Source organism: Rhinolophus sinicus, linkage group LG03 (assembly GCF_036562045.2).
Source record: "Rhinolophus sinicus isolate RSC01 linkage group LG03, ASM3656204v1, whole genome shotgun sequence".
NCBI lineage: Eukaryota > Metazoa > Chordata > Mammalia > Chiroptera > Rhinolophidae > Rhinolophus > Rhinolophus sinicus.
In genome coordinates this window covers 11,490,334-11,517,998 of record NC_133753.1, presented here as the reverse complement: position 1 = coordinate 11,517,998, position 27,665 = coordinate 11,490,334, and the positions used below count along the sequence as shown (strand labels likewise).

The window sequence follows — 27,665 nt, the reverse complement described above, 5'->3', positions numbered from 1 at the left end:
GGTTCCACTCCCTTCTGGCTTGTAGAGTTTCTGCTGAAAAATCTGATGATAATCTAATGGGCTTTCCTTTGTAGGTTACCATCTTCTTTTCCCTGGCTGCCTTGAGGATTCTTTCTTTGTCATTGATTTTAGACAGCTTCATTACCATATGCGTTGGAGAAGGCCTGTTGGGATTGAGGTAACTAGGTGTTCTAGTTGCTTCTTGGATTCGAGGATCCAATTCTGTTTGCAAGTTTGGGAAGTTCTCATCAACAATTCGTTTGAATATATTCTCTGTTCCCTTCTCTCTTTCTTCTCCTTCTGGTATGCCCATTATTCTTATATTGCTCTTTCTGATGGAGTCAGAAAGTTCTTGTAGAGTTCTTTCATTTCTTTAAGTCTCAAGTCTCTTTCTTCTTCCATCTGTGTAATTTCCAGGTTTCTATCTTCGATGTCACTGATTCTTTCCTCCATCTGGTCAACTCTACTACCTAAGCTGGTTATTTCATTCTTAATTTCTTCTATTGAGTTCTTAATCTCCAGAAATTCTATTTGGTTCTTTTTTAAAATTTCAATCTCTTTCGTAAAATGCTCATGTTGTTCTTTGATTGTGTTTCTGAGTTCATTAAACTGCCTTTCTGTGTTTTCTTGCATCTCGTTGAGTTTTTTCAGAACTGCAATCTTGAATTCTCTGTCATTTAAGTCACATATTTCCATACCTTTAAGTTCCTTTTCTGGAGACTTTTCACTTTCTTTCTGAGCTGTCTTGTTGCCTTGGTTATTCATGGCAATTACTGATTTATTATTTCTCTTCCTGGACATCTACAGGAGTGGCTTCTGCAACAGGTTGATAGGAAGAGGTTTTTCGTTTGTTTTCCAGTACTTGTTCGTAGAATGTTTTATTTTCTCTCAGACTGCAGCCTTTTTTTTCTCTCTCACACGGTAGCGCTATGTTTTCTCTGCCCTGTTCTAGCTTCTCACACAATGGGGGGATTCCCTGGGAGAAGGGCTTCTCCTCTGTTAATAGTTTGCCTGGGTCACAGGGCGCAGTGTCCGTGTGGGTATGTGGAGAGCTTTTGAAGTTCCAAAGCTCTTCCTGCACCAGATTCAGAGCCCGTATGTTTCAGCAGTTCTGTTTGCTCCTGCAGGGATCCGCCCAGATAAGTTGGGCCAGGGGTGGGGTGAGTTGTGAGAGGTGGCCCAGAGTAATGGCGGCAACCACCATGACAGCCGGTCCTGCTTCCACAGCTCCCTCCCCTTTGCCGGAACTAGTTGGGCTGTGAATTTGTGTCTGTGGCCCACAGTTCTCAGAACAGCAAATATTCTGTTATTTTGATCTGACACGGCTACTGTTCCACTTCTAGCACCGGGCAGGTGGGGGCGGGGCAAGCTCTGGGAGGGGAGGGAGGGGGCAGCTAGTCTCAGTGCCTAAGGCTTCCATTCTCTGCTCGGCAGTGAGGGCTTAAACCACCGTTTTCAGCCTTCTTTCCTCAGTCTTTTCTCCGACGTCTCTGCCGTGAGCGTTGGGTTCAGCCGTGTTATATGCTGTCCCCTCAGCCCTGTGGAGCCCTGGCAGAGCCCTAGCAGTCCGAGTTCTTCCCTCTCCCGCAGCTGCGGTAGTTCCGGGAAGCAGCGAGCTTGGAGCACTGAGCTAGGTCTGTGTCCTGCGCCCATGCGGCTCCGTCTCCGCACTTCTCCCTTCCTACCTCCCCCGCTCGCGCGAATCTCCCACCTGTCGGTGAATTCAGTAGTGGGCCTCTTCGTCTTGCCTGTCTGCTGTGCAGGGAGTCCTTTGTGGAGTTATTGTTGTTCGATTAGTTGTAAATTCCAGGGGAGCTTTACAGAGGCTCACCTCACGCCGCCATTTTGATGACCATCTTTTTTCACATAATACAAGATTTTTCCATTATGTTTTCTTCCAGAAATTTTATAGCTTTAGATTTTACATTTAGGTCTATGATGTGCTTTTAATTTTTCTATATGTTGCTAAGCATTTATAGAAATTCATTCCCCCCCCCCACATGATAGCCAATGGTTCCTGCATCATTTGTTGAAAAGACTATTGTTTTTTTCCACTAAATTGACTTCACACCTTGTAATTTAAAAAAGGCAGTTGCCTGTCTCTGTGCGGTTTTATTTCTGACCTCTCTATGTTATTTCATTGACGAGGTTTGTCTATCTTGATACCAGTACCACCGTGTCTTAATTATTGTAGCTTATAAGTCTTGAAGTCATCTTTGGCGTACTTTTTCAAAGGTGATTTGGCTATTCTAGGTCCTCTGTATTTCTATATGAATTTTAGACCCAGGTTATCAATTTCCAGGATAAAAAAAAAAAGGCTGCTGGGATGGTGATTGTGCTGAATCTATAGAACAACTTGGAGAGAAACAACATTAACTCCACAGAGTAGTTTCCGCACACTGTGCTTATCTGAGTACTTGAGGGGCACCCTCTTCAAATCTCTAGATCTCTCTCTCTCTCTCTCTCTCTCTCTCTCTCTCTCTCTCTCTCTGCAGCTTTCTCCTCTCCGACACTCTGCCCTCACACTCCAGCTGCCTTGGTCTTCCCAGACTCTCAGTTCCATCTCAGCTCCTCCTGGGTTTCAGCCTGGACACTTTCTCAAGGCAGTGAGCTCGGCAGTCCCAGGGCTCACCTCGTGCTTCCCATCTCCCAGTGCTCACTGTCCTTCACTGCTAGATGTTCAAGGTCTTCAATACTGTTGTTTCAGATACTTTGCCCATTTAAAAAATTGTTTCAGACAGGAAAAGCAAATCCGGTTCTTGTTATTCCATCTTGGTAAGTGGAAGTCTCAATTTTTTAATTTTAATGTCAAATCTGTTCTCAAAGTTACAAAATTCAAGTAAAAACAGGACAAAAACATAACTAGTAATTAGTATGTGTTATCACTGTTCATTTATTTGTTCATTAACTCATTTCATTCCAAAAATGTTTATTGAATTCTGCATAGTAAAGCACTGTGCTGGCACCTGAGCATACAATGCTGAGGGTTAAAGCCAGATACGTCCCTTGCTCTCACACAGCTTACAATCTAGTGGGACAGACAGACATTAACCAAATAATTATAAACAAAAATGTAATACTGCAATTGTGACAGCTGCTGTGAAGGAAACTAATAGAATAATGCTATGAAGACCTGTAAGAGGGTGATTTTATGGTACTTGCTTCTATTGAGCCTACATCCATGAGTTGAAAAGTATCACTACTATTTATTTACATTAAAGTCACAAAGTATGTATACAGTGGGAAGAAAGTATCTATCAAATAAACTTCTCAATATACGATGTACTTACTAGGTTAAAACAATATACTAAGTACTTCAGAACACACAAACATTATGACACTATCCCTATGAAACTTAAGATCTAATTGGGCACGTATAACATAAAGAAATATGAAGGTTATACATCTATATCCTATACGAATATAAATGGAAAATAACCACTTGCACATAATTTTGTCTATTGCCATTTAAAAATTTATTCTTTTCTATCAGTCTAATTGCAGAAATTTGACCAGTTCTTTTGAGGTAACAATATATTCATTTTATTTTGTTAAGTCTTACCTAGATATCTCAGCTTGGGAATTCTTCTCTCCATCAACAGTGAAAGGAGATGCTCCGGTTAGTAATTCATACATTAGAACACCTAAACTCCACCAGTCTACTGCCTGCAAAACAACAATTTCATTTGATAGAGTATTAACCAATACATATTTCATAAGAAAAAAATGAACAAAATAAAGCTATATGTTTGAAAAATATTTTAACAAAAAGATTTTGTACATAGCTTTCTATGCAAAGAGTATTAAATTAGCACATGCAAGAAAGACATTTAGAGAACTAGCTAGGTATCCTCAGAACAAAATTTAAACATAGAAGTTAAACATTTAGTCCATCAATCAAGGGATTAAAAGTGTTTTCATTATCCTAAACTAGTAATGGTTTTACTTTCATTAATTAAAATTTTTTTAATTTAAAATAAACTAAAAAAATTTTAAGTAAGTGAAATCTTTGGACTTATGATAAGCGAAAATAAATATCAGTTAGCATTTTTATTAATTATCCAGCTCCAATGAATATTATAAAATTCTTTAAAGTCAAAGAACAAAAATAAAAAAGATCCCATCTAAAGATGATATTTTTTCATAACACCTAAATCAATTCCTCTTATAGAACATATCACATAAATCTAAGAGTCTTCATTTGTGGGACGCATGATGAGATTTAAAGTAACATAAAATAAAATGTGATCTAAATTGCAAACTAATTTACAAATGAAGTTACCTGAACTGAGAACAGAGAACGTTACATATAAATTAAAGAATCTCAATATGTTGAAAATTACTTCTTTTATAATTAGGCAAATCACGATTCAATAATGGTTGAATATACAAGCTTACACCAATGAGATATTAACTGGATGCTAAAATTTTAAACTCTCTGCTTCCCAATTTCAGGGCCAATGTTTCAGAAAAATGATGCAAAATTTATGAGCCCTGAGCTATTTTCAAGGTAATTTTCACATTTTAACAGCTATAAATTCCTATGAAATTCCCCAATAGTTTCAAAGAATACCTTAAAGCCAACAAAACCGGCAATTCAATTCTTTCATTTATACAATTTTACTGCCATCTGAGTCAAGACCCTCCGAAAGCTTTGCTGGTGGATTTGAAACCATGCTCTTAAATTGACACAGTTCTGCAACAGATTCCTAGTCATGAAAACTTAAAGAATAGGCTTTAATTATATGATTAGTAAACATTAGCAAACATTCTCCACACTTAAGATATTTGGACTGCATATGTGGGATTTTTAAAGGGGATGAGGGAAAGGGGAAGATGAAGAGCAAAAAATAGTCAGAATTCCTTATTTGGAGAAAGTTATTAATAAAGCAAAAGAACTGAACAAATCTGTACCCTTTAATACAGGAAGAAGAAACATGTGACCTAGATTTTAGAGCACAATCACTTAGAAAGCATTTTCTAGTCTTCATTTTGCACATACAAAGGAAAGTGAGGAGAAAAAAACTGAGCTCTTTAGAGGGCTTAGAAAAACAAATTTAAGACTATCTTGAATGCTTAAAAACGGATTTTTTTTCCTGCACACATTGTGACAATGGTTATTTCTGTTGAAGAGATAATCAATCACGTCTGTGGTATATCTACAAAGTTAAAAGCTGAAATTGGGAATAAGAAAATATAAAACATTCCTTTTCAATGAAATCTTAGAAAGCAAATATGAACTAAAGGTGTCAGTCAACTATATGTTTCTGTATGTTTTTCTAACAAAACCAAGAAGCACTGTCCAAATTCCTTCAGCACGACTCCGACACGGACAATGTGGGGTTGCTTCATTCGGTGACACCGCTGTCTTGTATTGTGGCTTAGCTGTGTGTCAGTGCAGGTCCCACGCAACAGAAAAAAATGCTTTTTGCTTTTAAATAGTTATAACTGGTGCTTTGCTCAAGATATAGACTCTTTTAATGGAAATAACAAAAATTATGATTTGAAGAGTTGGTTGATTTTGAGGTTTCCTTTAACAAAGAGTGTTATTCTATAAAGGAAAAAATTATCATCACCAATAAAACCTGAAAAAAGGGAAATCTGGAGTGTCCTAACCTTTCTATTATCTTTTTCCTCCCAAACACGAGATGTCGTAATATGTTCATGTATACAAAGCAAAGCAAAGAAAACAATGAAGGAAAGACAACGCCAGAAAGAGGACTGTTGAAGAGATTGTACCTACGTTATTAACTAGGATTCTTATTACACATTTTATAGAGATATACAAAAAAGTGTCAAAAATAGAACATACCTTGTCATGTCCTGAATCTCCCCCTCTGACGATATCTGGTGCCATGTATTCAATAGTTCCACAAAAGGAATATGCTCTTTCAGCCTTAAACAAACAAACAAACAAAAAGGGATAGGATTTCAAGGTAGTATGACAAGTAACAAAAAAAGAAAAGTTCATACTACATGTCAGTGGTTGAGATTACTACACACAACAAAGCAAAGTGGTGGTAGGATCTACCTGGCAGACCCTCTTCCCATTAGGACAGGCCATCACTTATGTCCTGTCAGAGAGACTTCCCAGGCCTGAAACCCTACCATCATTCACTCAACCACGCATCCACTCATGAGTCCATTCATTTACTCTTCTTTTCTGTATATGTGTATTTCAATTACTGGATTCTTTAAGCATTCTTTTTTGTAAAAATGAAAACAGTCGTAGTCGGGTAACATGGACTGTGAAATACTTTATTGTATGGATGTCTTTATTTCCAGATGGGCACAGTTGGGAAAATATTAGGAAACTTGGAGGAGGAAGGTAGACCAAAAGCTAAGAAGGGGAACAGAGAACCCAAAAATGAAAACATTTTTTTCCTCCCTTACTGTCTTGTCTAGGTTTGGCATGGCTAATGGCATGTTTAGAGATGATGAGCAAAACTGTCTTTAAAAAAAGATTCTCTTAAACACAGTTGTTTCTCTTTTGCAGAAATTTAAAAAGGGCTAATTTAATATATCAGCCTGAAAATTAATTTTAAAAACTAATTTTTTAAATGACCAACTGTGTCATATGACTCATCCCAACGTAACAAAAAAGAGTAACTATCTAAATTGTAATGCAGATATAGTAAGTAGGGACAAAGAAGTCCTCTTTAATAATATACATTCGTATGGCTACATCTGAAACTTTTAAAAGTACTTTGGTGCCACTAAAATACTTTACAAAACTATTTTATAGGAAGCTTTTCAGTTTACACTTTACTCTTCCACTAGAAAAGTTTCAAGAAAAATAAGCATTCCTCTTATTTACCAATTTTAAACGTAAAGAACACTATTCCAGCAATGTTCCAGAAGTGGTAGAAGCCCCTACTCTGTTGGCTAAAAGTTAAGCCCAGAGACAGTGGATGTAATGAACTTATTGAAACACTGTGGTAATAAATGTATTAAAACTACTTAACTGTAATATATATAGACATATATTAATAAAATAAAATATGGTCTATAATTCATTTTTTATGTGCTACATACACTGAAAGATTAATATCCCCTTAGAAACTAAAAAATAATTCAATTATGCGTAGATCTGCAGAAAAATTTTTTATTAGCTACTAGAATGTTATTGACTAGCTAATATGAATCATATATCAAATGTCATCATCTCTCTGCTTCATCATTCAGTATCAAATGTTAATTTTGTATCAAACTACTGGAAAGATTAAAGCTAAATAAAATTGATTCCATATAAATTTGTGTATAAAAAGTAATGAATAATTTTTAACATTTTGTTAGACATGCTTAGAAAAAAAATGTGTGTATTGGGAAGCATTCATCTGTTCACTGAATTATTTTAAAAGTACTACAAAAATACTTTTTTTAAAAATCCAAACTTCATAAAACTACTGTTTTTAGTTAATATACTATTTATTATGCAATAATCCCACTTTGTATATTAAGCAAAAAAAAAATCACTGTATAGCTGATATGAAGAAACACATAAAAATTACTAAGTTATAGTATTTACCATTTAATCTCATCTTTAAAACATATGCTAAATCAAGTTTAGGTACACGAAAAAATAATTATCCAAAATGGTTTATGAGCAAAAAGACAATGGATTTTGACTTACTGACACTCTAAATTTTTACTTAGAAAACTAGTCTTTTTAGCAAATATAAATTTTCATTTATAGGCAGCTGCATCTCACAAACTGTTTTGCAATTATGCATGTTTCCTTCTAAGTGTGAGACTGATTACATTTAGAAATTTAAAGTCATGAAAATCTACACACTCTTTTTCAAAACACTAGCTACGCGTAAGTTTAGTGTAGAAAGGGTAGGAAACATACCGATTTTATTGATCACTACCCGAAAGGTCTCAGAGTCACAACAACTCCCCACGCCTATGTAATCTGACACCGGGAACTGTGCAGCTCTCTCCTTCATTATCTCAACACAGGACGCTGAGAACCACATTAAACACTCAAAGGTATTTCCTCCACCTTCAAGCTCTCTTTTAATTCACTTTGGCTTTTCTGGGTTTTTTTTTTTTTTTTTTGGCGGGAAGGGAGTAGGTAGTACCTACATTAATAAATAATTAATACATAATTATTTGTTTGATAGAAATTCCAGGAGACAGAAAAAATAAAGCCTGAAAGTGTTGGGAAGGTCCAGTCACAGAGGAGTAACAGTAAACAAAGACAAAGCATTTCTTAAGTCTCTCTGGTTTTTGAAAACATTGCCATTTCAGTCCCTTACAATTCTGTATAGGCTTCCTCTTCCTCTGCCCCAATGGAAGTGTTATGCCCTCTGGGTTCTTTCCACCTTTTAGTGTCTTTCAAAGAATTCTACCAAGATTACAAACTGATGAGGTATGACAAGGGCAGGTTTCTATTTGGGGGGCAGGAAAGATTGCAAGGTCACATTTTATGAACTACAGTATGATATAAAAAGGCTAGGATAACAGCTAAATTCTACTGTAATTACTGTTTATTCCTTCAAAATATCTTTACAGTAATATTTTTCTCAGGGAGACAGGCAATTTAGACTTTAAGTCCATACTATTTTATAAGCAACATTACTTATTAAAGCTACCACAGAGTCCAAAGACTGCGAATGAGAATGGGAAATTACTTGAATGTGAAAATAGTAAAAGCAATGTGTGTGCACCATCTTGGCAGATAATACGGAATATTCTTGTATTTAGTGATCAGCTGATCAAAGAGGCTTCACTTCCTTAGAGAGAAGGACCAGATAACGTTGGACAAAAAAAAGGAAAAAACTGGTTTCCTTAAGAAAGAATCCAAATAGGAACTCAACTACCAAACTCTCAGGTATTTCTCAATAAACACTTGATTAAATAATTCCTACTTTTTATTTGCCAATGTTTTATCCTGATCTTCTCCACGTATCATAGATAAATCTGTGAGTTAAGTGTAAAATTACCAATGAAAATACTTTTTTCCGCACCCTGTTACTTTTTCCAATCCTAATTTTGACAAATCTCCTCACAACAAATATCTAGAAATGTTTGATTTTAAAAAAGAAATATTGCATTGCCAATCACCCAAGACTGTGCTCAGAAGAAAGGGCAAGTCCCAGGTGCCAGCCAGGAAGAGGGTGTTGAAAACCAGGGCGGTGGGCATATGACCTATGCTGCAGCTGCACAAAGGGAGAGGTAAATTGTCACAGGTCTCAGCAATCCAGAAGCTTCAGTTCTGATACTCTAATGAGGACAAAGATGAGGCCCTCAGTTCAAATGGGGTGGACTGGAATTACCCACTCTTGTGTAAACCTTAGAACCTAAGAAACCTGAACCCTCAGTTAATGCAAAGTCTAGAAAAATAAAATTAACTCACTGGCACAGGTTGTTTCTGTCTAGACCCTAGCTTAAAAAACAAACAAATATGTATCAGGTCGGTGCAAAAGTAATTGCGGATTTTGCAATTATTTTTAACCTTTTAAACCTCAATTACTTTTGCACCCACCTAATATATGCACCCATCTAATATATACACAATGGACTACTACTCAGCCATAAGAAAAGATGAAATAGTGCCATCTGCGACCACATGGATGGACTTTGAGATTATAATGCTGAGCGAAATAAGTCAGACAGAAAAAGATGAGAACCATATAACTTCACTCATATGTGGGATATAAACTGAAAGCAACAAAGGAACAAGACAAACAAAGAAACAAAAACTCGTAGATACAGACAACAGTTTAGTGGTTACCAGAGGGTAACGGGGCAGGGGGGTGATAGATGAGGGTAAAGGGGGGTTAAATATATGATGATGGAAGGAGAACTGACTTTGGGTGGTGAACACACAATATGTTATATACATGATGTATTGTAGAATTGTATACTTGAAACCAATGTAATTTTACTAACCATTGTCACCCCAATAAATTTAATTAAAAAACAAACAAAAAAGCAAAAATAAATGTTCCTCTTGTGAAATCAAATCTCTAAGCTTGTGCCTCTTATAGATTTGGGGCCTGAATTCACTCCTGCTACTCATGCTATGGGAAAGTGAGAAAATCTGGTCCAATGTCGTGATACTCTGGAACACATGACAGAATCAGAGAAACTCCCCCAGTTTAGCTGGCCTAGGATTCACACGGACAAAGCCCTGGAGACATAAAATTACTAAATAGGTAAACTAGACTCCATAAATACAACAAAAGGATTACTTGAGACAGTAGAACAATAATCTATAAAAGACTAGTACGTTGTACAAGATGAAAGATATAGAAGGGAAATATTCATAAAACAATATAGCAGCATAGGAAAGATTAGAAAGATATGAAAATGAATCAAATAGAACTATATAAATGAAGAAATATGGTAATTAAAAAATAGGCAGATTAAACAGAGTAGACACACCTGAAGAATTGGTAAAATAGGAGATATATTTGAGAAAATTATCCTGAATGTTTTAAGAGTCCCAAGCAAACTAAATAAAAATATACTCATAGGTGGAGATTTTCTATTTCTTAACTTGAGTGGTGGTTATAAGACAGTTTGCCTTAAAGTAATTCACTAAGTCACACTTTTGTTTTTTTGTTTTATTTTACAATAAAAAGATATAAAAAGAAAACTAGTCCATTCCTAGATATTTCTACACCCAGCTAAATAATCACTGAATACACAAAATAAAGGCACATTAAGACAAAGACAGAGTTTACTATTCACTGATTCTTGCTAAAGAAACATCTAAAGGATGCACTTCAGAAATAAACTGAACTCACGAGAAAAAGAGCAAGGTGTAAGAATCAACAGTGAGCAGAGGAAACAGGTAAACATGTGAGAAAATCTAAACAAGTACTGAATTTATAAAACAAAAATAATAATTACATGATGATTAATTTGAAGAAACATAACAGAAGGTGGGACTAAAATAATAAGTAACAATAATATATAAGATGAGATGGATAATTAAAGTTAAAACATTCTAATATCCTTGTAGTAGTCATGATAATCATAGTATAATGGTTAATTTTAGACTCTATTAAGTCAGCATATAAGTTAAAATTTTAGGGAAATAACCACTAACAGAACAGAAATAGACTATATATATAGTCTATTATATATATATATGTGTGTATATATATATGTATACATACACATATATAAAGATATATATATATATATATAACTTTTGGGCCATTGGGGCAAATAAAATAAATAAATCTTAATCATATAAATAGAAGACAGAAAAGGAGGGGGAAAAACAAAGGAAAATTATGATAAAGAAAAACACACAATAAGATAATAAAAATAAATTAAAATGTATCTGTAATCATAATATACAGATTTAACTCAGCAGTTAAAAATCAGAAACTCTCTGGATCAAAAACAAAATCCAGTTACATGTTATTTGTAAAAGGCAGAACTAAAACATAATGACAAAAAAATACTGAAAGTGAAGAGACAGGAAAAGATGTATCAGACCAGCACCAACCAATAGAAAGCTGGAGTATCTTATTAATAGCAGGAAAATGAACTTTACGGTAAAAAGTATTATTAAAATTGGGTAGGGTCATTACATAATAATAAAAGGAACAATTCCCTAGGAAAGTAACACTATTCCAAGCTTGAATATCATAAAAAATTTCTGAAGAGTCATAAACGATATAAGCAAAAATGGAGAGATGTTCCAAAAGAAATGGACAAATCCACAATCAGAGTGGGTATTTTCACATATCTCCTCTACAACTGACCAATCAAACAGGAAAATAATTAGTGAAGCTATGGAAGATTTGACTCATGTTCATGAATATATACAAAACTTTATATCTACCAATTAGAGAATACAGTCTTTTCAGGTATACATGACACATTTATAGAAATTAATCATGTAATAGGTCACAAAATCAATTTCAAATACCACACAAAAGAATCATATATATTTTTTCTCCAAACAGAAAGCAAAATTAGAGCTCATTTACAAAAAGATAACCAAAACAATCCCATGTATTTAAAAACTTAAGAACCCATTTCTAAATAATTCATAGCCCAAAGAAAAATATCACAATGAATATTAGAGATTAGAGTAACAATAAAAATATTATGTATAAGAATTTGTGAGATACATCTAAAGCTGTTCTTAGAAAATTAAAGATTATAAAAGAAAGATTAAATATTAGTGAGCTGGATGTCCAACTCAAAAGTTTAGGAAAGAATATGAAAGAAACTTACAAAAAGTAAAAGAAATGAAGTAATAAAGGAACATCATCAAAGAGAAAAGAAATGAGAGGCTTGACAAAATCTGTTTCTTGGAAGAGACTAATAAAATGGATAAACCTCTAGCAAACTGATCAAGGAAAGAAAAGGAAAGTTACACATCAATAATATTAATTTAAAAGAAAATATTACAACAGTTAAAATAGAGATTAAAAAGTAAGGAAATTCTATGAATAACATAATGCCAAAGAATTTAAAAAGAAAAATATAGTATTTTCTGTAAACATATAACTTACCAAAATTGACTCAAGAAATTGAAAACTTAAATATAACTAAAAATATTTTTAAAATATTAAAGCATTAATTGAAAAGACAATCACACCCACCTAGAAGGGGGGAGAAAAAAAGAAAAATATACGTATATATCCTAATAGCATTCAGAGGAATCTTCCAGAGAAACAGGATCTCTATTTCAAATAAACTATTCCAAATTCACTTCATATAAAGCCATCACTATTTACAAATAGTAGTTCTGATTTTTTTCTTTAACTATAGTCATCTACATAAAAAATCCAAGCGAATCTGTAAATTAATGGAACTAGTATGAATTCAGCAGCACTGTTACGTTCAAGATAAACAACATTCCTATGCTTTGCTAAGAAAAATGTAGATATTCTAATTTTTGTAAATAGGAACAAAATTATAAAGCTAATATACATAATATATGTATAAAGCATTACAAAGAAAATTCTAAAATATTATTGAAAGAGATAAAAGACAACAAAATAAATGGGAAGATATAAATATTTATTTATGCAAATCCATTGATTGGAAGATTCAATATCCAAAGATTGTAGTTCTCTCCAAATGCATTCATAAATTCAAATCTACAATTCATGTGGGGGAGCAAAAGACCAAGAATAGAGAAGACAGTGAAGAGGGAGGAAGAAGGTCGGGGGAAAGGAGGAAGGAATCGCAGAATAAGAGTGAAGAGAAAGATTTCACCTTTCCATATTTAAGACTTACTGTAAAATCATGGCCTTTAAGAGTTTGATTTTGACTCAGGGTGAGACAAACAGAAAGAAGGAATTGAGTGAAGAGCCTAGAAATAGATTCACAAACACACATAGGAATTTGGCATATGATAGAGGTTACATTTCATATCAGGAGGGAAAGGAATAACTGACTACTCAATGAATAGTTCAGTCAATTGGAAATGAAGTAAGATCCCCATGCTACTTTATATACAAAAATCAATTCCTAGTAAATTAAAGATATCAAAGTGCTAATTTTGAATAGAAAATGGAAGGGACTATCTTAATACATTGAGATAGGAAGAGGTTTCATTTAAAAATATTCAAAGAAATCAACAACCTAATTTTACACCCCAAGAACTAGAAAAACAAAGTCAAAAGTTAGTACAAAGAAAGAAATAATAAAGATTAGACCAAAAATAAATGAAACAAAATAGAAAAACAAGAGGAAAAATTAACAAAACTGAGTTGGTTTTTGAAAAGACCAACAAAACTGACAAACTCCTCGCTAGATTAAGAAAAGAACAGGAGACTCAAATAACTAAAATCAGAAACAAAAAAGAAGACACTACAGCGACTACCATGAATAATTACACACCAACAAACTATAACCTAGAACGGATAAATTCCTAGAAACATACACTTTATCAGACTGAATCATTAAAAAATTAAAAATCTAAACAGAACCATAATCAGTAAGGATATTGAATCAGTTATCAAACACTTCCCAACAAAGAAAAGTCCAGGACCAGATGGCTTACTGGAAAATTCTAGAAAACATTTAAAGAAGTAGTAGGACCAATCGCCCTCAAACTTTTCACCCAAAATGCAGAAGTGAGAACACTTCCACTTATTTTATGAGGCCAACATTACCCTGACACCAAAGGCAGGGAAAGATACTACAAGAAAAGAAAATTATAGGCCAATATTCCTGATGAAAACTGATACAAAAATCCTTAACAAAATACTAGCAAACTGAAGTTCAAAATACTAGCAAACTGAGTTAAAAGGATTATACACTGTGACCAAGTAGGGTTTATATCTGGAATTCAAGTAGGGTTCAAGATTCAAAAATCAATTAATATAATACATCACATTAACAGAATGAAGAACAAAAACCATATGACTATATCAATTGATCCAGAAAAAGTGTTTGACAAAATTCAACATCCTTTCATGAAAATAAACACTCAACAACAAACTAGGAATAGAAGAAAACTACATAAAGACCATCTATGAAAAGCCCACAGCAAATATCATACTCAATGGTAGGAAAAACTGAAGGCTTTTCCTCTTAAGATCAGTAGCAAGGTAAGGCTGCTTCCTTTAACCATTTCTATTCAACGCAGCACTGAAGTCCTGCCGGAGCAGTTAGGAAGAAAAAGAAATCCAAGTTGGGAAAGAAGAAATAAAATAATCTCTGCTCACAGATATGATCTTATACGTAGAAACCCTAAAAATCACACACACACACACACACACACACACACACACACACACTATTAGAACTAATAAGCAAATACAGCAAAGTCACAGGATACAAAAATCAACATACAAAAATCAGTTACGTTTATATAAACTAATGATAAACAATCCAAAAAAGAAATCAAGGGGGGAAATCCCATTTAAAATAGCACCAAATATAATAAAATACTTAGGAATTAACTTAGCCAAGGAATCAAAAAACTGACAATGAGAATTATAAAATATTATGAGAGAAATTAAAGATACAAACAAATGGAAAGACATCTCATACTTTCAGCACGGAGATTCCTCAAAAAATTAAAAATAGTGCTGCCACAAAACCCAGCATTCTACTTCTGGGTATTTATCTGAAGAAAATAAAAACACTATTTTGAAAAGATATATGCACCCCTATGTCCATTGAAGTATTACTTAAAATAGTCAAAATATAGAAGCAACCTAGGAGTCCACTGATAGATGAATGAATAAAAATGTAGTATATATATATATATAATGGAATATTACTCAGCAATAAAAAAGAAATCTTGCCATTTGTGACATGAATGGACCTAGAGGGTATTATGCCAAGTGAAATAAGCCAGACAGAGAACAACAAATACTGTATTATTTCACTTATATGTGGAGTCTAAAAAACAAAACAAATGAAGAAACAAAACAAAAACAAACCCACAAACAGAAAACAAGCTGATGGTTGCCAAAGGAGAGGGAGGTTGAAGGATGAGGGGAATTAAAAGAGTGAGAAATAAAAGAAGACAAACAAATGGAAAGACATCCCATTTAATGTTGTTAAATTGTCCACACTACCCAAAGTGATCTAGAGTTTCAGTGTAATCTCTAGCAAAATCCCAATGACATTTTTTGCAAAATAGAAAAATCATAAAACTCAAATGGAATCTCAGGGACCCTGAATAGATAAAACAATATTGAAAAAGAACAACAAAGTTGGAAGTCTCACACTTCCTGATTCCAAATATATGACAAAGCTAAAGTAATTAAAATATTTTTATACTGGAATAAAGACAGACACATAGGTCAATGGAACAGAATAGAGAGACCAGAAATATACCTTCATGCATATGGACAAGTGATCTTTGACAAGGGTGTCAAGACCACACGAGGGGAAAGGACAGTGTCTTCAACAAATACCGCTGGGAAAACTGGACTGCCACAAGCAAAACAATAAAGGTGGACCCTTACCTTACACCAAAAACAGAATTTAACTCAAAATGGACTAAAGACCTAAATGTAAGATCTAAAACTGTAAGACTTCTAGGAGAAAACAGGGGGAAAGCTTCATGACATTGGATTTGGCAATGAGTTCTTCAACGTGACACCGAAAGCATAGGCAACAAAAGCAAAAATAGATAAATGGGACAACATCAAAGTTAAAAACTTTCTTACATAAAAGGAAACAAGTGAAAAGAAAACCTACAGAATGGGAGAAAAAAATCGCAAACGATATACCTAATAAGGGGTTAATATCCAGAATATATAAAGAACTATAACTTATCAACAAAAAAGCAGATAACCTGATTTAAAAATAGGTGAAGGACTTCAATACACATCTCCCCAAAGATGACAAATGGCCAACAAACATATAAAAAGACACTCAACATCACTAATCACTAGAGAAAAGGTCACTAAAACAATGAGTTATCACCTCACACTCATTAGGAAGGTCACTATCAAAAAAAGCAGAAATCACAACCATAGGTGAGGATGTGGAGAAATAGGAACCCTTGTGCACTATTGGTGGAAATGTAAAATGATGCAGTCGCTATGAAAAACAGTATGGAGGTTCCTCAAAAAATTAAAAATACAATTATCACATGGTCCAGGAATCCCACTTCTTTCTGGGTATATAGCCAAAAGAATTGAAAGCATGATCACAAAGAGATATTTGTACACCCATGTTCACTGCAACACTACTTACAACAGCCAGTAAGCAGAAGCAACCCAAATGTCCATTAGTGGATGAATGGATAAACAAAATGTATACATACATTCATACAATGGAATATTATTCAGCCTTGAAAAAGAAGAAAATCCTGTCACATGCTACAACATGGATGAAGCCTGAAGACGTTATGTTCACTGAAATAAACCAGTCACAAAAAGATAAATACTGTATGATTCCACTTATATTAGGTATCTAAAGTAGTCAAATTCATAGAAACAGAGAGTAGAATGGTGGTTGCCAGGAGCTAGGAAGAGGGGAAAATAAGGAATTGTTGTTCAATGGGTATAGAGTTTATTTTTGCAAGAATGAAAAATTTGTACACATCTGTTGCACAAATGGCATGACTATAATTAACACTACTGACCTATACACTGAAAAATGATTAAGATGGTAATTTTTATGTTGTGTGTATTTTACCACAATTAAAAGTTATAAAAAAATTCAAAGAATGTAAATCCTAAAAGATTAGTAAATTTGATTACATTACAATGTCAAATGTGAGAATGGCAAACAAGCCATTAAACAAAGACAAAGACAAGTGAAAGACCTGGAAAAGAAATTCACAAAATATGTAATTATGAAAGATGGTTATCTAGAATATTGAAAGAACTCCAACAAATCAATAACATCAGGAAAAAACCGTAACACTCTGATAGAGAAAACAAAGAAACCTAAATATATCTCAGTAGAAGAATGGAAACACTGGATAATCCATATAAAAGAGTATTCTACAGCAGCTAAAATGAATAAAAAATTCATATTTATCTACTTGGAAACATTTCAAATACAAGTCCAATAAAAAACAATTTGCAATATGATATGCCATTTATGTACATAAATTTTATAAACACAAGCTACTAGTATATATTGTTTATGGATATATACATATGAAGGAAGGGTACTAAAACAACATTAAATTCAATCCACCATCTACTTGGCCTGAACCTGTGCAGCTAAATGTAGTTGGAGAGAAACGCAGAATCAGGCTGACCAATTTCACTTCATGAGCATGAACCTCAAGTGGGTCTTTAATGCTGACACTGCCCAGCAAACACACATATTTCCTAACCCACTCGCTCTCCCCGTCTTAGCTGCTTATTTTATATCTTCCCTCTTTTCAAACCTCCAGTGTCTCTTCCCTTCGTCACTCTCAAAACCTCCAGTGTCTCTTCCGTTCGTCACTCTCAAAACCTCCAGTGTCTCTTCCCTTCGTCACTCTCAAAAAGAAAACAGAAGCAACCAGAAAAGGCCTTCTGGAAGCTCCACTACCACTTGTTGACAGCCACCCACGTCTGTGCCCAGTAACTCAACCTTCTCCTCCGTTTCTAAGGATGACCTGACCAAGCTAGTAGCTACTGTATCTCCACTTGTGCACTCAAGTGGATTCCTCTTAAGGACAGTGTTGCAGCAATCTCCCCCCTTCTTTCTTGTATCGTTACATTCTTACATTTACCCCCAGTTCCTCTTCAGGATGGCGCCAGCCAGCATTTCAACATCTGCCAGTTCTCCCCCTTAAAACAAGAAGACCTCTCTTGACCCCACCTCCTCCCCTGCTATGCTCTCCACAGAATTACAGTATTGCTTTTTGCAGGAAACCCCAAGAGTTGCCTGCATTTGTGGACGACAATAGTATGTCTTTTCCCATTCTCTCTCCTTGGGTTTCAATTGAGTCAATGCTCAATCTTCAGTCCTCATCTTACTTGATCTGACAACAATGTACTTGACATAGTTAATCATTTTCATCCTTGAAACACTTCTTCATTTGGCTTCCAAGACAACACACTTCCCTGTTTTCTTCCCAACTTCCCAGTCCCTTTTCTCAGTCTCCTTTGTTAGCTCTTCCTGCTCTCTTAGTCTCTTCATGTTGGAACAGCCTGGAGTTTAGGGCTTGGTCTTTTTTCTTTTCTATTTTATTCCTCTCTTTTTAGACCTTTTTTTCTTTTCTATCTGCACTTACTCTGTTGATATTCCCATTCACTTTAATGATTTTAAATATTACTTATATATTGGCAAATTCCAAATCTGTATCTCTAAATGAGACTTCTCTCCCAAACTCCAGACTCACTGCTGGGATCAATGCAACCGCTTTCCTAACTGGTCTCCATGTTTCCAGACTTGTCCCGCTACAGGACGGTCATGCTTGTAGAATTACCCTCTAAAATAAATCACATCGTGTCACTCTTCTCCTCAAAGCTCCCCACTTCACTCTCTGAGAGAAGCCAGTCCTTACAAGGGTCTTCAGTGTCCTGTCTGATCTGTAGAATCCTCCTTCATTCGGTCACCTCCTCAATGAGTAGTCAACAAGTGGTCCTCATTTCCGGCCACTCTAACTGTCACTCATCCTGCACACCCGCACTGGGCTCCTTGTTGTTCCACAAACAGCCTCGTATCGTCCCACCTTAGGGTCTTAACCCCGGCTGATTCCTCTACCCAGAAATCTCTTCCTAAGATATTGATATGGCTCAAGCTCTCACTTCCTTCCTGTTTCTACTCAACTGTCATCTTCTCAGCGAGGCCTTTCCTGATCCCTGGTTGAAAGGACAACCATTGCTCACCCTGATGCTTCTATCCCTCTTTCCCCCTGTACTTGTCTTCTTGAAACTCACCACTATCTAATATATTCCATACATATTTTACTATGTACCTGTTATTGTCTGCTTCCCTGTCTAGGGGAGAAATTTTTGTCTATGTTGTTCATTGCCAGATTCCAACACCTACACAGAACACTGCCTGAATCATAGTAGACATTCAATCAATACTTGCTGAATAAGTGGGAAAAAAACACATACCACGTTTCCCCAAAAATAAGACCGGATCTTACATTAATTTTTGCTCCAGAAGGTGCATTAGGGCTTATGTTCAGGGGATGTCATCCTGAAAAATCATGCTAGGGCTTATGTTTTCTGGTTAGGTCTTATTTTGGGGGAAACATGGTAATGCTCATAACTGCATATGTGAATAGTGGATGCACAAATTCTGTTACATAATTTTCTCTATTTTTATTATATTTAAAATATTTTATGATATAAAAAGTTTTTAAAGAAATTTGGAAACTATAAATACCTTATAACCATATTTATGCAGTGTCAGTACTCCAGCATATCTTTTCCTAAATTCCCCTTATGGGTTGAAATTCTCTCACACTTAGTATGGTTTTAAATCATTTTCCCTTTTTTCTTAGAAAATAGTCAAAATAATCTATATATTACTTATTCTTTTATAGGTTAATATGTTCTATAATAGAATAATGTGACTGCTAAATATAGTTTTCAAGTAAATAAAAATTATATGTGTTTAATATTATTTGAACAAATAGAATATACGGGAGAAGTTTCTGTGAAAAGAATCTCAATTCAAAAGTTGTCCCTGCTTATTCTGTGATGTAATTTACATCAAACCTGCCCATTGAACTTGTACTTGAACCTACCTTAAAATAATACTATTATGAATAAATCTTACCAGAGCCAATAATTTCTACCATAAGAAAAGTTATAAAGGGATTTGTGAGGCAGACAACTCCCCCTCCCCCGTCCAAAGGTAGGGGATCTGTTCTGATATCTGGAGGAAAAAACTTTACAAACAAATGTGGGGAGCTAATGTGTTAGTATACGAATATTGTGTAATACTGTTTGAGTAGAGGAAATATTGGGGCAACAGAAGAATACTTTGACAAGCTTCTAGGTCTCTCCCTTTAACACTTCCATCTCAACGTTTACCTTAAAAAAACTAAAATTACCCTAGAGTCACTGATTTTGGCAAATGACTGATAGATAGGTCTTTATTTACAGAGACCTACTATGCGCCCTTGGAACACATGCAAATGAAAAGAATCATGAACACGTCACTACCAATCTGGAAGGGAGACAGGGATAACGAAAAGAGCTGCCTTAGGGAGTTGGGTTATGTGATTCCCATGGCAGACACGCTCTTTATGTGTCCTGAACCTCTCGTAGGCATCTTGAGATGTGTATGCTATAGCGGAGAATCCTGCAAATGACATTATTAACTAGGCATTTATTAGAGACAGCTGTAATTTAAAACTTTCCTACAAATAAGAAAATTAAGGGAGAATAATTTAAGATTCTCATTCGCATATTTTCATTTTGCTTACAGTAATCTGAGTAGCACCTCTTACAAGTAGAAATTGATATTTTTGCATCTCAATTCAAAAGTTGTCCCTGCTTATTCTGTGATGTAATTTACATCAAATCTGCCCATTGGACTTGTACTTGAACCTACCTTAAAATAATAAATACTATTATGAATAAATCTTACCATGATATCACTTTCTACTTTAAAAAGTACTATGATGAGCATTAACTCAGTGTGACCATATGACAATCCTATAAACTGGATATGACATACATTGTTTATACCAAGACTGAGACGGGTTAATGACTAAGTGACTTGCCCAATGTCACAGAGTCAGGAAGTAAAGAACTGAAAAAGATCTTCCAACTTGAATATGTGTTCTTCCCACTACACTAAAATGCCTCTTATATGTTCAAAAAATAATAATAATGAATAAACATCATGTGAACTGAGCAAAAGTTGCATTTTTCTATTTTCTGGAAAGAGAAAATAGTCACAAATCCATAGACCTTTTCCTTTTAAGTACAGCTACCATGGCAGTGGGTTATAATTAACTTAGCTACCTCTGTTTTTAAATGTTGGGGGTGTTGTCTTTCTTCTAGTTTTATTTATCTATCTGCAGATTCATTTTAATATTCTGTTGTGAAAATATTCAAATGTTCAATGTTAAATTATGAAAACATACAATGCATATACAGGTAACCCCTGTGTAACACGGTTGTTAGGTTCTTAAAGATGCTGTGTTATACGAATCTGTGTTACACGAAACAAAGGACTAGTACAAAAAAAGGGGGTTCGGTTCAAAAAATTAAAAAAGCATACTATTATATTTTTTATAATTAAGAGAAATAGCTTTATTAAAGCAATTTTCACCCAAAGTATAACATATTAATATGTATTAGATAATGTTTTCTTCATCACTACTAAGCACCATTAACCGAGAGTGTTTTCTTTTTGACAAGATATCTTCATCTTCTGAACTTAATACTCCATGAACAAAATGGATTTAAAATTCTAATAAATTTTAAAATTCTGCAGACAAATCTGATACGACATCCACGTTCAAATGAAAAATTTCAAATGAGATATCTTTTGCTCTTAAAAGCTCTTATTACACTCCGTTTTGTTCGGGGATTTCTCTAATTCTCAAACCATATTAGACTGAAACCATGTGATAGAAGTGCCATGTTATACTGGGGTCGCCTGTACCATTTTTAAGTATAGGGTAATTAACAACACATAAATGTATCATTTTCACATTATTTGTTTACAAATAGGTAAGAACAGATGCCCTTCATGTCTTTAAGGTCTTCAGTGTTAGAATCATATATCCAACACCTAGCGGATTGTCTAACTCACAGTAAGAACTCAACAAATGTTTGCTGAACTGTACTCTTTACTCTCAAAAAATCCTATAAGGACCTATACTAGCCCAAAGATATTTAGAAATGTCTTCTTTTATTCTCAGAATCCCAAGGGGTTTATCAAATTCTATGGTTGAGGAAAGACATATCTGTAAAAGTATCAAATCTGAAAAGTGTTCATTATCATATAAAACATTTTTAAAGTTTCTAAAATAAATAAAATTTATCCTGTATACAATCCAGTTTAGCAAAATACAATCTAGAAATAATTCATAATTAAATAAATAATTCATCATTAAATTATATGAATATTTAATGAGTACTTCTAGAATACAGGCCTATTAGGGCAAGGAATTTGTTACGTTCACCACTGTATTTCTAGGGTCTAGTATAGTAGGTACTCAATAAATATTTGTTGAATTATTAAATTAACAAAGAGAGAGATGAGTATTACACCACGAGCAGAAACTTCAAACTTACATAAAAAATAGATTCCTGAATATTAAATAGAAATACATTTCCCAGAGCAAATGAGGGCAGAATTTGTAATACACAAAACTATGATATACTGAAAGAGAAGCAGATTTGGGTGGGAGAAGATTAGCTTGGTTTTGGAAATGCTGAGCTTGAGAAGCCTCTGAAAGAGAGTCCAGTGGAAATACACTATAGGCATGATTGGGTCTGCAGCCCAGAAGAGAAGTCAGGGTTGGCCATATATATTTGGGAATCACCAGCATATAAGGAGAGAGTGCAGCAGAAAAAGAGAAGCGTTCCTAGAATTGAGCTGTGAGGAACCTAGGATTGAATTGTCAGGTAGAAGAGGAAAAGCCTACAAAAGACAGAAGGAAAGTCAGAGGAGTGTCAGAGAAGCCCAGGTGAGAGGCAATTTCCAGTTCAACGTTACTAGGTAGTTAAGTAAGATGAGGAATAAAAAGCGTCTAAGATTAAAGTCCATTGTGACCTTGTCAAGAACAATCTCGGTCACTTGGTAGGGCGTGCAAGTCAAATTAGAGCAGACTAAGAAGTGAGAGACGTGTGGGTAAGTAAAGAGAGCATGTAAACAAATAGTGACAAAGAAGAACAACAGGACAATAACTCAGAGGGAATATGGGATTCCGAGATTTTCTTTTTATCTGTTTATCAGTCAGTCCATCCATTCGTCTCTCCATTAAAAATATTTTAAGACAGGAGAGACTAGGTACACTTAAATGATTACAGAAATGGTCCAAGAGGAAGAAGAAGAGGTTGAAAAGGAGAGAGATCAGTTAGAGCTAGAGATATATAATCTCTCTATATGAACTGGAAACCAAGGAAGAAAATCCTTAGACGGGGGTTTAAACTGAAAACCAAGGAGGTAGAATAGAAATGGACAAAAGGAAACTCACTCCAAGAAAGATGATGTTTCAGTATAATTGAGTTGGGCTGAGAAATGAAACCAAAAAGAAATGCTAGCTAATCAAAACAGAAATCGTTTGTTTGATGGAAATATTTTTAAGGTGGAAAGAATCTAGGTAGGAAACCTTGCTAAGCAAGGGCTTGGTGGAATGGGGGGAACAAAGGACCATGAGATCAAGTATTAGGGGGCTCAGAAAAGCTTCCCGAGCTCTGGGAATTAAACCTGAAGCCTAGCATGACAGAATGTTCTCTAGAGCTAAGAGCTGGTAGTCTCGACAGTAAAAGATAGACAAAATGTAAAGCTTAATAGCACATGACAATAATACATAACTATATTAAATGCAGCTGGACTGCATTCAGTGAATAATAAGAGAATCTATTAATCACCTCTCCACTTCAGATTGAATCCCAGGATTTCATTTTTGCGGCTACACAACTAGGTGCCCCCAGTTATGGCCTCTGATAAGAACTGCCTTCCTTCCCTTGAGGAGTGGCTGTTGACATGACGAGTCTCTTGTGAGGAGTGACCAGGCTGATTTCGCCACACAGCATACCTGACTAAGTTGTATTAAAACCCAACAGCTCTGATCCACGTTTGATTTTTGTTTTGGTTCCTAACATTTTTCTGTTCCTCAGGGCCAACGTCTGCCGAATGATCAGTCACACATGTCCATAAACATAGGATTCATGAGGTGATTCTTTCATGTTGTAGTACCAGAACCTAGCCTAGTGTCTAGCAGGCAAAAGGCCCTCAGCAAATACGGATGGAGTGAAGGAGCGAATCTATGAAAGGTCCCAAGGAGAGAGGAAAGGTGATCACGAATTCTTTCCATGCATGGGTCTTTTACATGCCAAAGACCCCTTGGCAGGCTGTTGAAGCCAACAGACCCCTTCACAGAATTGTGTTTTTAAATACATAGTATGACAGAGGAAATTAATTATTGAAATCAAAACATAAAAAGAAATTGTGACATCATCACAAACATGCTTCTGTGGCCTAGGCTGGGCCTGTGACAGGCATCTCTGTAGGGAGATGTGGCTGGGTCACTTCATTGGCAAAACCACCAACTGACAGCAGCTGCAGATGTTCTGTTCTGTTTCTCAGAGAGGAATCCTGCAAACTCCTGTCTAAGAAGCCACTGCCCTCAGAGGGAAGTGGCAGAAGGAGGCCATGGCATCTCCACAGCTCAGCGTGTCAATTTCCATTTCACCCACTAGTTTCCATGTGGCATCCTCACCCTCAGCTGTGCCCATCGCCTCTGAACCCACAGTCTTGTCTGCTTAACTTTTTCAGTCTTCCCTGAGGGTGAGGAAGGCCTGGTTGCCTAAGTGAAGGGAGTAGACATGGGATCTGGGGGCTACTTAGTTCTTATACAAACTTTCAACCAACCCTCCTGTGTCGTGTATCACCTGCACCCCTATTTGGGGGAACACCTGGTGCCCCCAATTCCTGAACATTTCTGGGGGTCAGAGGTGCAAATTAGCCTGCTTTGGGGCTTCTCACATTACTGGCTTAGGATTCAGCTGTGACCAAGGATGCTAGTTTAAACTGAAAACCAAGAAGGTAGAACAGGAATGGACAAAAAAGAAACTCATTCCAAGAAAGAAGATACTTTAATATAAGTGAATATCAGTTACAACTAGTATTTCTGCTGTTCATGTTCCAAAATCTGGTTGTTATTTTCTTCCCCCATTTTGAGTGTATGCCTATTATATTCCTTTACTTTTACTTGTAGTGGGGGTGAGGAAGCAACTGTAAACATATTTAATCAGTCACATTTTACTGAAGTTGCAACTAAAATTTTTACAAAGTAGAAAAAGTATTAAAAATCAAACTTGGAAGTAAATTCCCCCAAAATTCATCTAATCTATAACTATAATCTTTCTATCAAAGATATCAATATATTGTTATAACCACAGCTTCATGAAGGCAGACACCATTTCCATTTTACTCATCATATTATCCAGTACCTAGTATAATAGAGGTGGTCAATAAATATTTACTGAATAAGTACACTGAGTGAATACAGATATGATAAAAAATTGGGATCTTCACTTCTTATAATTTCAGCACTTGTCTAATTCACCTAAGACTGCTTTGGCAATGTTCCAAAAAGCAAACAATCAGAAATAGATACACCTGGTATTTTTGAACCCAAGAATGATGTATTTTACAGGAAGTCCTTTACTATAAAAATTTTACTGTGATTCTGCATTCTATACCAATAATTTCTTGGATAGAAATGAACTGGCATTCATATTTACTTAGTTATCTTGAGTAATTATTGTTACAGAAATGTAATTTTTTTTACAACTGCTACATAATAGTATTTAATTACAACTAATAAATATACAGTTTTAAATTTATTACACACATTTATAATATTAAACAAGAGCTAATCAATACTGAAATGCAAAGGCCACCATATTTAAAATCTGCACATTAGCTATTACATTTTAGTTCATGTCAGCAAAAAAACAGCGAGGTTTAAGAATTAAGCCTCGTAGATTCTCGTCATTACTGTCAAGTGAGTTCAAAGGACCATCACAGCACGACACACCCCAATTATTCATCACAATGTGAACTGTACGTACACGTTCCGTAATTCTCCATCGGCTCCCACGTAAGCCGTAATTCTCCTAAAGGTCCCAAAGGTTATTTAAATTTTTCAGTTATATCTTACGGGGAAACTTAAATGCATAGTTTTGTTTTACTTTAAACTGGGGAATTCTGATTTATTCATCAAAGGTTTACTGCAATCCTAATAGGATGGTTCCATGGTCATTTTAAACTAAAAATCTTTACAGTCATTCATGCCAAATATTCCTCTAGGCAAACCTGCACACAAATCCATAATCCATATGGTACTATTTCATTAAATCCTTATTATAGAGCTAATTTTTCATCATTGTTTATGTTCTGTTATTACTAACTTCAAATTAAAATATAATACTCACTTCATCAGCCACAAACTCCTTACTCAGACCAAAATCTGTCAGCACCACATGGCCATTAGAATCAAGTAGAATATTCTCAAGCTTAATGTCACGGTATATAATCCCCAACTGCAAAAACAAATACATACGCATTTAAAAATAACAATTTCCAAAAAATAAATTAGGAGAGTCTTTCTTGTGTACCTTAGAAACCAACCCCTCACAAAAAGGCACTGTCCTGTTCAGGGTGCTATAATGGGTCTCAGTCCCTGGCCAGCGCCAGTGGAAATTCCTCATCTCGGTGCTGGGCTCCCTGGACCCCTCCAACCAGGTCTTCATTCTCTACGTAATGAGGGTCCGTTCCTGCTGGACCCGCTTCTTCAGGTCTCCTCGTTCACTACTGCTTCTTCCTGTCTCTCTTCTTCTTCAGAGACTCCATCCTCACTCCAGACGATCTGCAGGTGCTCTCTTAGCAGTTCACGCCCATCACTGCCCCAATGGCTTCAGAAGGCTTTCCAGACTAACCAGGTCCCACAAGGGTCATTTCTTTGTCTTGACTCCTGCAGCACCTCTACTGACATTGTACTTACCTAAAAATAACTGTTATTTTCTAAGTATTTCCTGTTTGTTTTGATATAACCATACCCTAATGCTCTTTTTTCACTTTTTATGTATTTATCTAGTATCTAGCACAGTGTCAAGTGTCAAACAGGTAATTAATAGGCTTCTAAACATAAAGGTTGAAGAGCATAGGTTGATTTTAGTCGATCTTTAGTTCTAAATAAGCAAAGTAAGTCAATTAAATAATATTTATATATCCCTTCATTTTGTTTTGCATGTAAGTTTTATAGTAAAACACTTCAGGTATGTAACATAAATCTACCCAAGTCATAAAAGAAGTGCTCGGTATACGTGAATTCTGTTTCATGTTATGTCAGGCTGAATTGAATGTTTTTAAATTTAGAAAGTCTGCTTCCCTCAACACTACGTGTATGAAAAAAACAGACTCTTAATATTCTTTTAAAATCGAAATTAAAAATTATACCAAAAAAAAATGCTAGGTAATTTTCCTCCAAGAACCTCAGTGTTCTACAAGAAACGGAGGAAGGAAACATCTGCTGTCTATTGAACAGCTATTTGACTTGAAGCCTTACCAGCATCTAACCAGTACAACTTTTTTGTTTAACAATCTCTTTGGAAAAGATT

The 27,665-nt window shown here is 35.2% G+C and overlaps 1 protein-coding gene across 4 annotated transcripts in view; it reads right to left on the bottom strand.

Annotated features, from left to right (window-relative positions):
- RPS6KA5 (ribosomal protein S6 kinase A5) overlaps window positions 1-27,665 on the bottom strand; it is a 168,664-nt gene that overhangs the window by 52,582 nt on the left and 88,417 nt on the right. For 2 of the 4 annotated variants that reach the window (XM_019745027.2, XM_019745046.2), the window contains exons 5-7: window positions 26,481-26,588; window positions 5,813-5,896; window positions 3,563-3,666 (exon numbers count right to left, since the gene is read on the bottom strand). In XM_019745027.2, the coding sequence (XP_019600586.1) occupies window positions 3,563-3,666; window positions 5,813-5,896; window positions 26,481-26,588 (296 nt within the window). Of the gene's footprint in view, window positions 1-3,562; window positions 3,667-5,812; window positions 5,897-17,794; window positions 17,814-26,480; window positions 26,589-27,665 lie in introns of those variants that run through there. The other 2 variants (XM_074327040.1, XM_019745062.2) reach the window with 2 other exon arrangements.